The sequence below is a fragment of the Carassius carassius genome, chromosome 30 (assembly GCF_963082965.1).
Source record: "Carassius carassius chromosome 30, fCarCar2.1, whole genome shotgun sequence".
Classification (NCBI taxonomy): Eukaryota; Metazoa; Chordata; class Actinopteri; order Cypriniformes; family Cyprinidae; genus Carassius; species Carassius carassius.
In genome coordinates this window covers 28,470,969-28,485,905 of record NC_081784.1, presented here as the reverse complement: position 1 = coordinate 28,485,905, position 14,937 = coordinate 28,470,969, and the positions used below count along the sequence as shown (strand labels likewise).

The 14,937-nt window shown below is 38.7% G+C and overlaps 1 protein-coding gene across 2 annotated transcripts in view; it reads left to right on the top strand.

The window, feature by feature from the left end:
- Positions 1-1,191: 1,191 nt before the first annotated feature.
- LOC132110986 (dystonin-like) overlaps positions 1,192-14,937 on the top strand; it is a 158,164-nt gene continuing 144,418 nt past the window's right edge. Inside the window, exons 1-4 of one of the 2 annotated variants that reach the window (XM_059518140.1) lie at positions 1,192-1,568; positions 1,902-1,933; positions 2,272-2,442; positions 5,476-5,689. In XM_059518140.1, the coding sequence (XP_059374123.1) occupies positions 1,388-1,568; positions 1,902-1,933; positions 2,272-2,442; positions 5,476-5,689 (598 nt within the window). In that variant the 5' untranslated portion in view covers positions 1,192-1,387. The remainder of the gene's footprint in view (positions 1,569-1,901; positions 1,934-2,271; positions 2,443-5,475; positions 5,690-14,937) is intronic. The other variant, XM_059518141.1, reaches the window with a different exon arrangement.

Below are 14,937 nucleotides of genomic sequence, written 5' to 3'. Positions count from 1 at the left end.
TTAGGACTTAGTCAGTACATTTAGTAAGTTATTTATTTTGATTGATATCTAAACATTTTTTATTTTAATTGAACATTTTTATGATTTAATTAATTATTAGCTTTTCATTAAACTCACAAACCCCCCGCAGTTCTTTCACAAGCCGCAGTTTGGGAAACCTTGACATTTAGTGCACTTCATTATGTTAATAACAAGAAATGTAATATATTTTCTTTTCCTGGCATTTCTATATTAATATGGTACAAGATTATCCTATTTAAATCAATATGATAAACGAGTTAGGTCAGAAGTAATCTAAAAGTATTCAAAAAGTAGTCTGATTATAGCCTATTACCTAAAATGAAATGTAATGGATTACGTTATTGTAGTTAGTAACGTAATCCATTACATTTCATTTTGCATGCTTTTAGTTTTGCCATGTAATTTGAAAACAGACTACAGTTTGTAATCTACTGAGCTCTGTTAATACAGTATCTGATTATCAAGACGTCACATGCAATTTTATACACATAAAAACAACAACAACAGTATACTTGTTTTATAACTATAAAGTATTACCCTTATAAAATACAATGAAAAGTACTATTATATTAATAAAGGCCAAACATACATGTTTACTGTAAAATATCATTAGCACAAATATCCTTTATACAAGCATCACTATAAGTGAAACCCTTTAGGGCATCCCCAGAAATGTTTGCATACATTTATTTTTATAGTTAGAATAGGCTATATTTATTATTTATTATCCAATATGTTTACTGGATTTATTTATTTCTTTAGCATTTGCCATGCTATGTTTTTTTTAGTTTCATTTTTTGCTCCAGTGTAGACTTGAGCAGATTATAATGCTGACAAAGCTTGCATGCAAAATATAGCCTACAGTTACAAAATGCTATGCTCACTGTACCTATTTCTTAAAGTAACATTCTGGCATATCATTATAACTGTAAACAACCCGTCTATATGGAAATTCCAGCTAAGTTTAAGAAGTCCCAGAAATAAATGTAATTAAGTCCACTTAGCGCTTCATGAATCCTTATAAAAGAGCTGACACTAAAGCCATGTTTTGGTCAGATGGCTGAAGTTTAAAAAGAAGCACATCACGTGGACGCTTCCACACGCATGTAGACCGAGGAGCTACAGATCAGCGCTGCTGAGCTCAGATGCTGCTGATGCTGCTGATGCTGATGCTGCCCTGCCCTGCGTGAGCTCTCCTGCTGAGTCATGGCTTGTGCTGGTCCATTACTGAAGTACACACACCACGAGATAGACTATATGTCGAGGACCTACAAATGAGGCATTACAGCATGAAATAGCCGCTCATAGTAGGCTGTTTATATAAGGAAAGGACGCAGACGTGTAGGAGTGGCTGTCCTACATCGCAATGATTGCTGCGGCTTTTTTGGTCTTATTGAGACCCTTGAGTATCCAGTGTGTATTATTGCTATTATTGCTTTTGGTAGGAACTGTCGCCGCGATCGTGTTTCTCAGCTGCTGGCATCGCAGGCTCCGTGATGAGAAAATTCCCATAAAATCGGTGCTCACGAGGCGCTCGAGGAGCCGAGGTGAGTAGCGCCGGACGCGTCGCGTCCTCTCCACCCTATATATGTCTTTTTCTCTTCTGTAGGATGTCATAGCGCTAGCACGCATGCTGCATGCACAACGACAGGATTTAGTAGACATTTTCCTTCCCTCTTGTCTTCGTTTGGGATCATCATCAGAGCGTTTGAGTGCCGCATGCGAGCGCGAGCGATGCTTCGCTTTTCATCGTTTATTGTGTGTTTAATAAAGTCTTCTTTATTTCAAGAGCAGAAAAAGTTATCTGAAGAGCATCTCTAAGACACAATATGACTGAATGCATGTGGGGTTGTTTCAATCATTCCCATTTGTTCTAGAAGCTGGTTTCCGGCCGCATCATTTTCGCTCTGAGGTAAATCTCTTTCTCTTGCTCTGTCTGTCAAGGTCATAGAAAAGTAGAGCAAAGCATCCAAAAATAATGACGTTCTCAAGAAATGCAGTGTTTTGTTTGACAGTTATTTAGCTACTTTCATCTTGAGGAAGACATAGTATCCTAAGCAACTGCGTGAAATGCGCATTGCGCATGTGTGACTGATAAATCATTCAGAAAGGACTAGCCTACTTTCATATAAACATTACATGCTAACTATAAGTAAATATGTCCAAATTAATAAACAACGAAAGATTGCAATCATTTGTAGCACTTAACAGTTCTTGCTCTGCGATGATGTGATGGTCATTGTGTGACAGGTATGTCGTCACAGTCCACGTCATGCGAGGAGAAGCGCACGCGCGCGCGTTTCTGAAGAGCAGCCGCTGATCGAGAGCGAGCCGGACTCGAGCCTGAGGAAGCGCAGAGTGAAGAAGAGAGTCCAGCCAGACTTCTATCAGTCCGTGCAGCTCACGCCAACACGCAAACCGGTACGTATCTCCTCATCTGTGAGGCCAAGCTTCTCTATTGACATCCATAAAGAGTTCCTTCAATGCACAAAAGGTTCTTTATAGTGGAAAAGGGTTCTTCCCAATAGCCTAAGAAAAGCAATGGTTGTTCTAAGAACCATCAACTGAAAGGTTCTTCGGGGAACTGTGGGGAACTTTGAGAACTGCACCTTTATTTGTAAGAGTTTCTTGACTTGTAGCTATAGACCTCATTTCTGTGCTAAAAAAGCCAATCTAGTCAACATTAAATAAAAATCAACCTTATTAGTTTTCTTTTTTATTATGCATGATTCATCTGTGAATAAATCATACATAATAAATCTATGATTTTCATTTATCACAATCCCTCTGCACCATATCCAGTTTTGGTTGCCCTTACAAAGTTATTGTTTTCAATCCCTCCCTCCAATCACTTCTAGAGCCCTTTTCACCATCCAAACAATGACAGAAAACCAATACTATACTACATTTCTTTTGCTCACAAATACATGACGTGCTAGAAGTGGGCTGGTGTTTCATATTGATTTGAAGTTGCTAAGTCAGTTTATGTTCCTCACTCCTCATTGACTGAGCAACTCAAATGCTACGTTTAATATTTAAAACCTGCAAACATGAAAGTGCATCTTGTGTTCAGTCTTATTGATGGTGATTCTCCAATATAACCATGATATCTTTTAAAATATGAGCTCTTTTTCCTCTTTGAACGTGTCAAATTATAAAGACCACAAGACCATTTTTATATTGTCAGTCATGTCTCATTAGTGTCACCATAAAAATGTAACCAATAAATAAATCAAATCAATGTACACTAGAATTTGATGTTGAAATATCACATCATTATTGAAATCTAGATCGTCTGCTTTTCCTTGCATGATCTTTAAGTACTGACACATAATGTTTAGGATATATACCAGATTTTAAACCGCTCTAATATCATATATGTGGAAATTATAGGAACATAATGGAACAAAAACAGTTAATTGACTCAAGTAGAAACAGGACTCTGTGTGTATGTCTGGACACTTGCTGAAACAGAAATTGGTTGTCATGCATAATATATAACTGAAGTATTACAGTGCTTCTTCAGTGAATAATCAAGCAGTTCATTTTTGTAAATCTGGAAACATATAAACAAGCATATCAGTATTGTATCCTATTGTTTTTAATAATATGTTGTGTATTGCGTTTCTTTTTCCATACCGGCTGTAGCACATGCTGTCTGACTACCAGACCTCACAAGCTCACTGCTTGCCTCGCAGCTGTCCCTCACATTCATGCCTTCACATGGTTGTCATACTTAAAAGTTCAAGATTGAGGGGCCAGCGAGAGTCTGCAGACTTCTGACTTCCATGAATATGTTTAAGAGTAGTGTTAATAGTAATTTTTTAAAATATTTTTAAAGCTTAATGTCTTGACTACACAACAAAAGATGTTCAACACACTACATTAAACAAGATTTAACACACACACAAACACACACGCACACACACACAGGTTTGTTTTTGTGAAAAGTGTGTTCATCCCATAGGTGTAATGGTTTTTATACTGTACAAACTGTATATTCTCTGGCCCTACACCAACCCTACACCTAACCCTAACCCTCACAGGAAACTTTGTGCATTTTTACTTTCTCAAAAAAACTCATTCTGTATGATTTATAAGCGTTTTGAAAAATGGGGACATGGGTTATGTCCACATAAGTCACCCTCTCCTTGTAATACCTGTGTCATACACATGTCATTATACAGAGTTGTGTCCTGATATGACACAAAAACAAGAGCACACACACACACACGCGCACGCGCGCACACACACACACACACACACACACACACACACACACACAGACATACACACACACAGACATACACAAGCTGTGTTCCTCTATTCATCTGTATTTTAAATGTATTATGTTATTTAATGCCTTTCAAAAACATAATTCACAAAGATCAAAAATGGAGATGACAACATACAAAAACAAACAAACAAAACAAATAACAACAAAACAACAACAACAACAACAAAAACTTAAAAACATAGAAAATTATGATGCACTCTTAAAAATAAAGATGATTTATTGGCTTTGATGGTTTCACGAAGAACCTTTAACATTGAACTTTATAAAATGCTCAAATGTTTCTTTAAAGAGGAAGAAGGTTCTTTAGATGATTAAAATGCTCTTCACACTAAGTGGCCGTCATCACTGAGAGAACTCCCTTTTGAAAACTTTATTCTTAAGAGTGTATAAAACAACTGGTCCTGGTCTCAGAAAACTATACTGAAATATCTGTTGATATGGGGCTTAGAAAATAATGGCCTACTTTGATTTTTCTGCTATATAAGTTATTCATTGAAAGGTATTTATTACTGGTCACTGGTAATTTTGTGTAAAGCTGCTGGAAACAGCAGATGAGATGAGAGCAGTAAGAGCAGTCATTGTTCTCGTGAGGATGCGCGCAGCAACAGTGCACGCGCACGCGCTTCCAGGGATGGCGCTGTAGGACCACAGCAGATTCCGCTCAGCGAAGGTTCCTGGCTCCTGTCCGTGGTTCTAGACTGCGCGTGTCAGTGCATGGTGACGCCGTGGGTTTGTATGCTGCTCTCTCTCTTTCTCTCTCTCTCTCTCTGGGGGACTTCGCACCATTTCATGCTTTGGATTAACCGAGCGACACGCGACGGAGTTACAGCCACAAGGGTGTGGTTCTATCCAAAATGACATCGTTTGTACATGACAAGTGGAAGTAGGATATCTTCGCATCCTTTAGAGATGTACACCGCGGTGAGTGCTGCCTTGTCCTGGCGGGGGAGGCACATGCGATTCATCCCGATGGGGGTTGTGTTTTATTGTTGATCATTTGAGTCTTATGTGCGAAGAGCAGATGTGTCTTTTCATGTCGGTCTCTTGTGCGCGCAGTGATGGTGAGATAACATGTAGCGTTCACGCGCAGGGATGTTTTTATGTGCGCTCCTGTGCTGAACAGGCGATTCATTGCCTTCTATTGTCTCTTCACACAGAGCTCTGGGTCTGGCAACGCGTCCCTGCGCTGCTCTATGTCTTCATCGGCAGATTTCTCCGATGATGAAGAGTACAGTGTGAAATCTGGGTCGGTGTCGCCAGCACCGGGGGACACGTTACCATGGAATTTACCCAGACACGAGCGCTCGAAGCGGAAGATCCAGGGAGGATCCGTGCTCGATCCCGCCGAGAGAGCGGTGCTCAGAATCGCAGGTAGGGTCCCAAATCTCCCGGTGCACGTCCATTCATTAGAGAAAACGATGAGGCCTGATGTTTGCTTTTTAATCAAGCAGCAGTCGGTGAACTACACGTGTAAAGAGTTGGACAAATAATAAACGATGACGAACTAACTTTAGGGTGGTTTGGGTTTCAAGAAATGGTTGAGTGGCTATTAAAAATGCATCGGAACTTCGGGTGGTGCTTTAAATGTCTTGCACTGGAAACACCTGATCCTTACATGTCAAATCTGCAGGCCTTCATCATTGTCATCATGAAATGAAAAAGAATACGCTCAAAGTTTCTTCTGATGCACTGTGAATCTGTTTCGGGTAGCTGGCAATCAGTTGTTTTCAAAAGCTCAAGGCTGAAAGATGAATCAGCAATCTGTATCTGCATGTTTCCCTGCTCTGGAATGAGAGGACATTCCCTTCTGTAGATTCAGATGGCAATATGACATGCCATAATAATATGTCATAATCTATCTATCTATCTATCTATCTATCTATCTATCTATCTATCTATCTATCTATCTATCTATCCTAATAGCCTATATACACACTCTCAGAAAAAGTCTACAAAAGCTGTCACTGGGGCAAGGACCATTTCAAAAGGTACACTTTTGTACCATATTTACCTCCAAAAGATGCATAGTAGTATCTTATAGCCACATATCAATACATAAAGTATAAGTATAAAATAGTACATATGCCTATTAGTAGCTACCTTTTAAAATGGTACAGACCCATTGTCACATTTTGTATCTTTTTTTGAGTGCACAAACAGCCTCTGTTCATCATTTGGCATGTTCCCGTTGCAAACGCGAATATTCCGGTTTTAGGACCTTGGAGTGCACGCCCGCGCGCGCGCGCCTCGCTTGTGTCACGGGCACGCGGCAGCAGTGACCACCAGCCTGAGCCTCTAAAATAGAGGATGACTGTGCATGACACATTCTGCCCTTTATGTAGTCGGACATGTGATATATATAGCATTCCAGACGAATGCTGACCAGACACGAACAGAGTCAAGAAGAGCAGCAGCAGTGAAATAAGCACGCAACACGTCATGTTGTGAAAACTTCTATTATTTTCAAGAACTTACTGTGGGTTTTCTGGCACGGTGAACGACAGTCACTGATAACAGCCCGTCCTCTGACCGGCACCGGGTGAGATTCCCGGCTGCAGCGCAGAGGAAGCCCGCTCATTGGCCGGTCGGCGGATCTGGGAGGGAGCAGCAGGGGCGTCGCCGGTCCCGGAGCAGCGGATCCCGGGCAGGGCTTCAGTTCTCGACCGCTCCGCCAATGGCCCGCCACGGACCGGCTCCGTATAGGCTCGCCGACGAACTGGACTATCTCCAGGCGTACGAGGACGTGCTTGAGAAATATAAAGGTAAAGATCAGTCCAGCTCAGCCGTTCGTTCAATTCTTTTTCTGTTTAAATAACCCCGAGACGGTTAACGGTGTCAGAACATAAGCGTGATTCATACCTACAATAATTCATACATAGTTTCACTGTTTACTGAATAGAAACGATTTACTTGGTAGCAAATTTGCTGACCTGGTATGAAAAAAGGGTTAATTTGTTACAGTTTAATAAAGACGTCGGTCTGTCTGACAGGTATAGAAACATTGTTCTGTTTGTGTGCTCAGATGATTGTGTTAGATGTTTGTAATATAAGCTCATTGTGTGGCTTACATCAGTCTGTTGTGTCCCATCCGTCCTGTCCGCTCTTGCATCTCCTCCTCGTGCACTTAAGGTTATGATCATAGACTGTATAGGTGATGATACACTTATCATCTTCTCCGCTATCATCATTCTGTCAGTCAAACTCTCTCTCTGCTGGATGCATTTCTGAGGAAATATACAAATGCACCTGTGCACAGAAACACATGTTCCTCCACTGCCTGAATGTTTAGCAAGCAGGTGAAGCTGATGTGATGTTTTTGGTGATTTGTAGCTCAAGGAAGTGTGTGTGTGTGTGTGTGTGAGGCTGCTGCAGTCATATGATGTAGGGTCGCTCTGATTCTGTGTGTTTTGCTTTCTGGAGGCAGTAAGCTTGATAAATAAGTTCTTATTTTTATTATCTATTATCTTGTTTATTTCCTACAGTGCATCCTTTTAATTGAATTGCATATAAATCCATGGTTACAAAACAGTTGTTATTTATCTGAAGCCATGTGTGTGTTTCGAAAAACAATGTTTAGATTTCTTCAGTGGGTTGAGGCAAACAGCACCCAAACACTCCTGATTTTCTAGAGTTTGTCTCAGTGTAGGTGTAAGCCACGTCTTGTTAAAATCCCTTTTGTTCTGGCTGTCAGGTGTGCTTGACTTGAGGTCAGAGGTTATCAGAGCTAGTTTATTGGTCACCGTGAACAGGTTTGTGTGCCAACAAGAGTGGGATAAGCACAGTTAGAAAATATCAAGGGATAACGAATATACCTCAGTGTTTTTCACCCTTTAATTGTGTTATTGTGTGAGTGTGTTATTGAAAATTACTTAAAAGTGTGATTTTATTAATGATTCTACTGTCAGTTGCATGAAACCAAAACCTAAGAATGACAATTAATCATTTTATTTATATGCAGCATTTTAACAATGTTTAGTTAAGAACAGTATGCAATATTTATCAAAATACAGTTTTAATAAAATATTATAATTCATGAAAAATCCTCAGTGGAAATGTTTTGGACTTCTGATGAAAATGAATCATTTTTTACTGCAGTTTAAAAGCGTGTGATATTCTCAGTGTGTTGTCAGACTTCAGTATAGCTCATGCGTCATGTGCTTCAGTTTATGTTACAGCTACAGTGAGGTGAATGTGTTTTCAGCACTGTCTGAAAGGAGTCTTTCATGGAAAATGTTTTTGCTTCAAAGGAGATTAACAAGGAATCTACATAAAGTCTTGAGTTTAGAGAGTTTAGATTCAAGAATCGATAAAACTTAAAGATAAGCATTTCCTTTGAATTAAACTCTTTGTTGAATAAGTGAATGACACCGTCTGCCTCATATTGAATCCAGTTGTAGTTCTTCCTGTAAGAATGACTTTTAACCCATGTGACCACTGGAAACTGTGATGCTCTGAATGCCCTTCCTCTACAGTCACCACCAGAATATTCCATGCTAAAGATGTGAAGTGAGTTCATTACAGCTTCCCTTTTTTCCATGAAATTCAAAACAAAATGAAAAGTCATCTATTGTGCTCTTGACTGTGATTGTCAGTAGTCTTCTCTAGAGAGTGGGAGCTATGGACAATGATAAAATTGATGTTTGCTGGAAACATTCCTGGAAGTGACGTTCATCTCTGAAGAGTTATAGAGTAACACTGCTGGAGCTGTTCTCCGAACAAAAGCTGGTCACAAACACGGTCTGCCTCTTTCTTTCTCTAATGCTAAATGTCTCTCTATTAGCCTATAGTGAACATTCCTGCTGAATGCATGTTGTGCAGGACTGAGAGGGTAGCAAGGGCTCAGTGTTGGGGAAGATGCATCAGAACTGTTGATTGTCAACCTATACTGTACGTTTAAAGCAGTCAGTGTACCAAAAACATATTTTAAATACATCAAAATGTATTTCTGAATATAAATGTATAGCTGAAATAAAACAATCATTACTGTAAAAATAACTTAATGTGTAAGTTATCAGAAAGAATTATTATAATAATTATATTAATTATTATTATTCATTATTATAATAATAATAATGAATAATAATAATTTTTCAATATGCAAGTTATGTTGTAATTGTTGCAGTAATGATCTATTTACTATATCAAATGTAGAAATCATTCTCCAGGCATTTAATCATACAGGAAATGGTTGATGTCTAGGTTAGTGTCCAGTTACTGTATGGAATGTAGTTTATTTTGGGTTTTGAGGTATGAGGCACAGTACCTGTGTAATTGGGTATTAAATCTAATAACACACAAGGAGAAGGGTTTTCTTGTAAAGCAGAGCGTTTCATCTTCGGTTCCTTTCAAAACGTCTTAATCTTGTACTCTTGAATGGACCCCAGAAGGGCCTGTGAATTTGAGACCGGAGCATGGATCATGTACAGATACCATCGCTCAGCCTGGAAACATACAGGACCACAGTGTACTAACAGCTGAAGATCACAACTTGCATAAGCCATTGGTTTTTTCTACATTGTGCCGAAGAAAGCTCAAGATTTACTCAAGACTGAGTGCGTCTCTCACTTTTCTTTTGAGCTCGAGCGTCCTTTCTATTAAGGTAAGAAGCTCTTTCATGAAATTGTAAAGGTACTGTAGTGTACATAGAAACAACACTCTTTACATCCGCTTGTCACTGTGGACTGTTTTCATGAGACTTTTGTTATACTTGATTGAGTTCTTATGTGGGTGAAAAGCAAAGAAGAAAATGATTTGAAATATTAGCCCTTTCTGTTGATTCCATGTTGTTTTGTCTGGGTTAACCATATTATATTGATGAATACAGTACTGCAGAAAATCTGAAATATTTCAGAGAACTGCTTTGTTTAAAAGAGCCAATAGTTCTGGCTCCTATTAGCTGTAGTTTCCTGTCAATCTGTAGTAAAATACAGAGCCACGGTATATCAGTACCAGGACACAATGCATTTAACCAGGTCAGATGCTTCTTGTGCCAGTGCACATCAAATAAACTGCTACGAGGTCATGGACTAGTTTCATGCACTGCTTTCTCAGGTTTTCAGGCTTGCTTTAGGGAAGTTGTGTGGTGGTCAAAGGTGTCATGTTGCAGCACACCTGCAGCTATTATCTGTTAAGTGCCTCTTTTTGAGACACAATAGTGTCCGAAACCTGAAGAACTCTCGCTTCCAAGGCAGTAGGAGGTAGAAAGCCATCACAGCGCGTCTGAATCTAGAATTGCATAACGTCCTGTCTTGAAGATCTTTGAAGACAGCATAGATCTTTTCTTGGCTGCGTTTGATATCCCACACTCTTTTGCACTGAAATTATAAAATAACCTCTGCTTGAATTAAGTAGTTCCCACCCCCCCATCTTATTTCATTTCTAGAAAGCATTGTAGGCTAGGCAGTAATATATATTTGCTTGGTTCCCTCTTAATCCCACCTAAATTATTTTCACCATCATTGGACGTGATGATATGTCTGAAACTGGTTTGATTAGGACACTGTGCTGTGTTTAGCTGCTGCCGTAGGTTTGGGACACAAAGATAAAAGCATGACAAAGATACACATTAATACTACACATAATATACAAAACAAACAGTGCTTTCCTTTCAGGTACAATCGGTGTATTTAGCAGAGCATTCCAGAAATTCAATGAACAAATATAAAAATAAAACACTATATAAACTGATTCCTAAAGCAACTGTATTAAAATTCTTCAGTCAAGAGCAGTGAGTGGTTCTTCTTTTTGTGTTTTGTTGTTTTATTAATGTTAAAGGAATAATTCACCCAGAAATATCAGTTGTCAGTTGTCTGTCAATTCTGTAGTGTTTTATTTTTACACCACATTTACTCACTCAAAAGTGGTTTTAAACCTGAATGAGTTTCTTTCTTCTTCTGAACATAAATGCTATTTTGAAGAACATGGAAAACCAAACAGTTGATGGTCCACAGTGACTTCCAGAGTACTTTTTGCTACTATTAAATTCATTGTGGACCAGCAACTGTTTCCCACATTCTTCAAAATATCTTCTTTTGTGTTCAGCACAAGAAAGATATTAATACAGGTTTGGGACAACGCGATAGTGAATAAATAATGACAGAAATGAAATTTTAGGGCGATCTATCCATTGACAGTAATGACAGTCACAGTACAGTAATGATGGAAATGGAGTGTGTATCATATCAGATGTATTATCTCTTAAAGTGACCGAGCCTAATTTCCTAGCTGCTGTCAGTGTCCTTAATGATAATCCAAGCAATGAAATCGGAGAAACCACTCACTGCTCTTTACTGAATTACTTTGTAATTTTAACAATCTATATTTCATTTATACAGTAAAGACTAAGTAATGCTATTTACATTTGATTATTCAGTTTCTGTACCTGGACACCTACAAACGTGAAAAATCGTAAACTTTGGTTTAATTTGTATATTTGTGCTATATACACAATTTCATACAGGGCCCACCGGTGAAAGCTGCACCGGAGCCCCACAAACCCCAGCTAGGGCCCTGTAGAGCGATCGGTCTGCTTCAAGTCGAACACACAGCTGCTGCTGTCATCTTATGACACTAGATTCACACTTCAGATTAGTAGTGTGTGTCATCGATGACAGTAGCTCACTGGAAAATACCCTTCATTGTGTTTGCACTAATTAATACTGCTGCCTGCCAGCTGCAATCACCAATTAAACATTGTTCCATGTTTTTATTTTATTTTATATAATATATTGAGTCATAAATAATAAATATTGTTATCGCAAATATTCTTGAAATATCATGATATAATTTTGAGGCTATATTGCCCACCCTTATTGGCCAGTTTAATGTAATTATACCATAGCCCTTGGTTTTCTGTCCTCTGCTAACATAGCCAACATCCTGTCAGTCATAAGTGACTGGTTTGCAACGCTCTACCTTGTGCATCATACAAATAGCAATGATCATGTGAAGTGCACTGCTTTACTTTTGATTCCAGTGGACTTTGATGTGAGCATGTTGCTAAGCTAACATAATACTCCAATTATAAGATTTATTTTAGAAATTCTTTTTGATTTTAGATTTTTTTTTTTTTTACAATTCATCATGATTATTGCACTTTCATGTAAACAGAAATCAAGAGAATGCCATCTTATACATAGAGTTTATTTGATCTCATCTAGGCATATTGATTTATATGCTACTTACAGTATATATTTATCATATACATTAACAGAGCTTCATTCCAAGCTGTATAATGGCAGTGAATGGTGCCCCTGTATTAGAAGCTGAAAAAAGTGCATCCATCCATCATAAAACTACTCCACATGGCTCTGGGGTGTTAATAGAGGTCTTCTGAAGCAAAGCGGTGTGTTAGTGTAAGAAAAAATATTGATTTAAAAAAAATGTATAAACTGTAATCTCCAGCTTCTGGTCACTCAAGCAGGTGCGTTCACGACAATGCGTTCGGGCTCACAAACGCATAAACAGTGACGTTCCTAATAATAAATCCAAATGATGGAAACATTTTTTAAAATTTTCTTTTTTTTTTTTCTGTTCATTTGTTCATTTTTTCAAGACGTTCTTTTGTAGCCAGAGTAAGTGTATGATTTACATTTGGATTTCTGACCGTTTACCTCTGAGAAAGTTTGTTGGCAGACTGGACAAACTGGCTGTATGACACCTTCGTTTGAGCAGAATATCACAGTGGAGATCACTAACTCCAACTTAGATGTTTGTCTGTGTTTTCAGACCATCAGTACAGAGTGTGTGTGCATGGTTGCCAGGTTGCGAAGATGAAGTAAAACACTGGACAGAAAATGTATCCATTTCTGATTATTGACTTCTTCCAATCCTGAGCATGAAAGCTGGTGGAGGCTTCTTACCAATGCAAGATAATGTGAATGTCAAATGAAAAACTAAAGACAAGGGGAGAATAATATTGCTACCCTACGTGGATCAGCATAAATGTAATAAATATACCTGTTATGCTGTCTAGGTTTCAGAACAGAGCCCGAATAAGCCTTTCATAGTTTGACTTCCCAGAAAAGTGTGAACACTGTGGGAATTTCAAGTTCTGGCTCAACCAGTGGTGGCCCAAAAATGGCACACTTGACTTCACCTGTAAGTATCATGATGCTAGAGTAGCATTTGCCATATCAAAACCAACATAAAGTCCAATGTGAATGACTCTTCAGCATACGAGTTGCTTCATAGCCATGCTTCCACTGTTTGTGTGTGAAAGCGTGAAAGTGTCTCTTTCCACATGGCGAGTGTAAACTTTAGAAGTAACGTCCATAAATAGCTGGTGAGCATGGAATGTGTAATGTCACACCTGTGACGAGGCTCGGGGTCACAGATAATGTGACTGGTTGTCTGGTACAGCAAATGCCAAAGGCTGCGCGGTCACATAACCCAACACTCGCACTACACTGACGGGATGTTTGCCATCTCTGTAAAAGTCAACACACTAAACCTTGTTTAGAGTCGAAGTCGACTGATACTGGATTTTACTGATACCGATAGCTTGGATGGACCTATTGGATATTGTATTTATACTCACACTGTAATTGCTTCTATTCTACAACATGTAATGATTACCTAATCAAAAAAACTAAATATGCTAGTCACACATAGGCCTGTCACGATAACAAATTTTGCTGGACGATAAATTGTCCAAGAAATTATCGTGATAAATGATAATATTGTTTCAAGTTTCAACTAATATAATGATAATGGCATAAAAATGCAGGTACACCTTTTCAAAGATCAATAAACTTTTATTTTATTTTATGGCAGTTTCAGAGCAAGAAATACCAACATGTTAACTTTGTGTGGCTTAAAAAGAATGAATTTTGTATGTTATATTATGTTTACATGCCAGTTAGGGATGCTCATGTTGACCGTTTAAACGTTAACCGAAAGTAAACATTAAGCTCGATGAAGGGGCCGTTCACATATCACATCTTTTTTTGTGCTCAAGTTCGTTATTTCAAATGCAGTATGCGCTGCTCATACTTGAAGAAATACTTGTTTTTTTCCAAGCGCTTCCGCACCGCATCGAGTTAAAAACATCTCAGCTGTTCAGAATGACGCAAGCGCACCAGGTCATGTGAGAAAAACCAACTCAATCAGCTTCCTTCAGAGTGAAAATACCCGTTGTTTTTGAAAACGGGATGCATCAAAACACTGCAGAGTTTTATTTTACTTTTCTTCGTAAATAGATCTTGTAGCAGAGTTACAGGGTTGTAACGGAGATCGCAGCTGATGGATGCTTAGCAATGACAGACGCGTCAGTAGCGCAACTGCACGAGCACTTTGGAAAGAAGGAGAAAACAACAAGCTACTTGCAAAATATGTTGCGCGCTATTAAAATAGAGTACAATAGTTGTGCAAGTACAATGCTGTATCACTTGCGACGCAAACATCCACAAGCAAATGAAAGGAGCTTCCCAAATCTGGTCACTCTAGCAAGATGTCATCTCTTTATCATCAGCCACGGTCTGTCCACGGGCTGTGCTCTAGACTAACCCCACATCACATCATGACATGCTACATTATTTAAATAAAAATAGAAAAAAATTATCGCGGACGAAAATATTATCGAGCTTATTTTTTTTATCGTGCAATTAATTGATTTATCG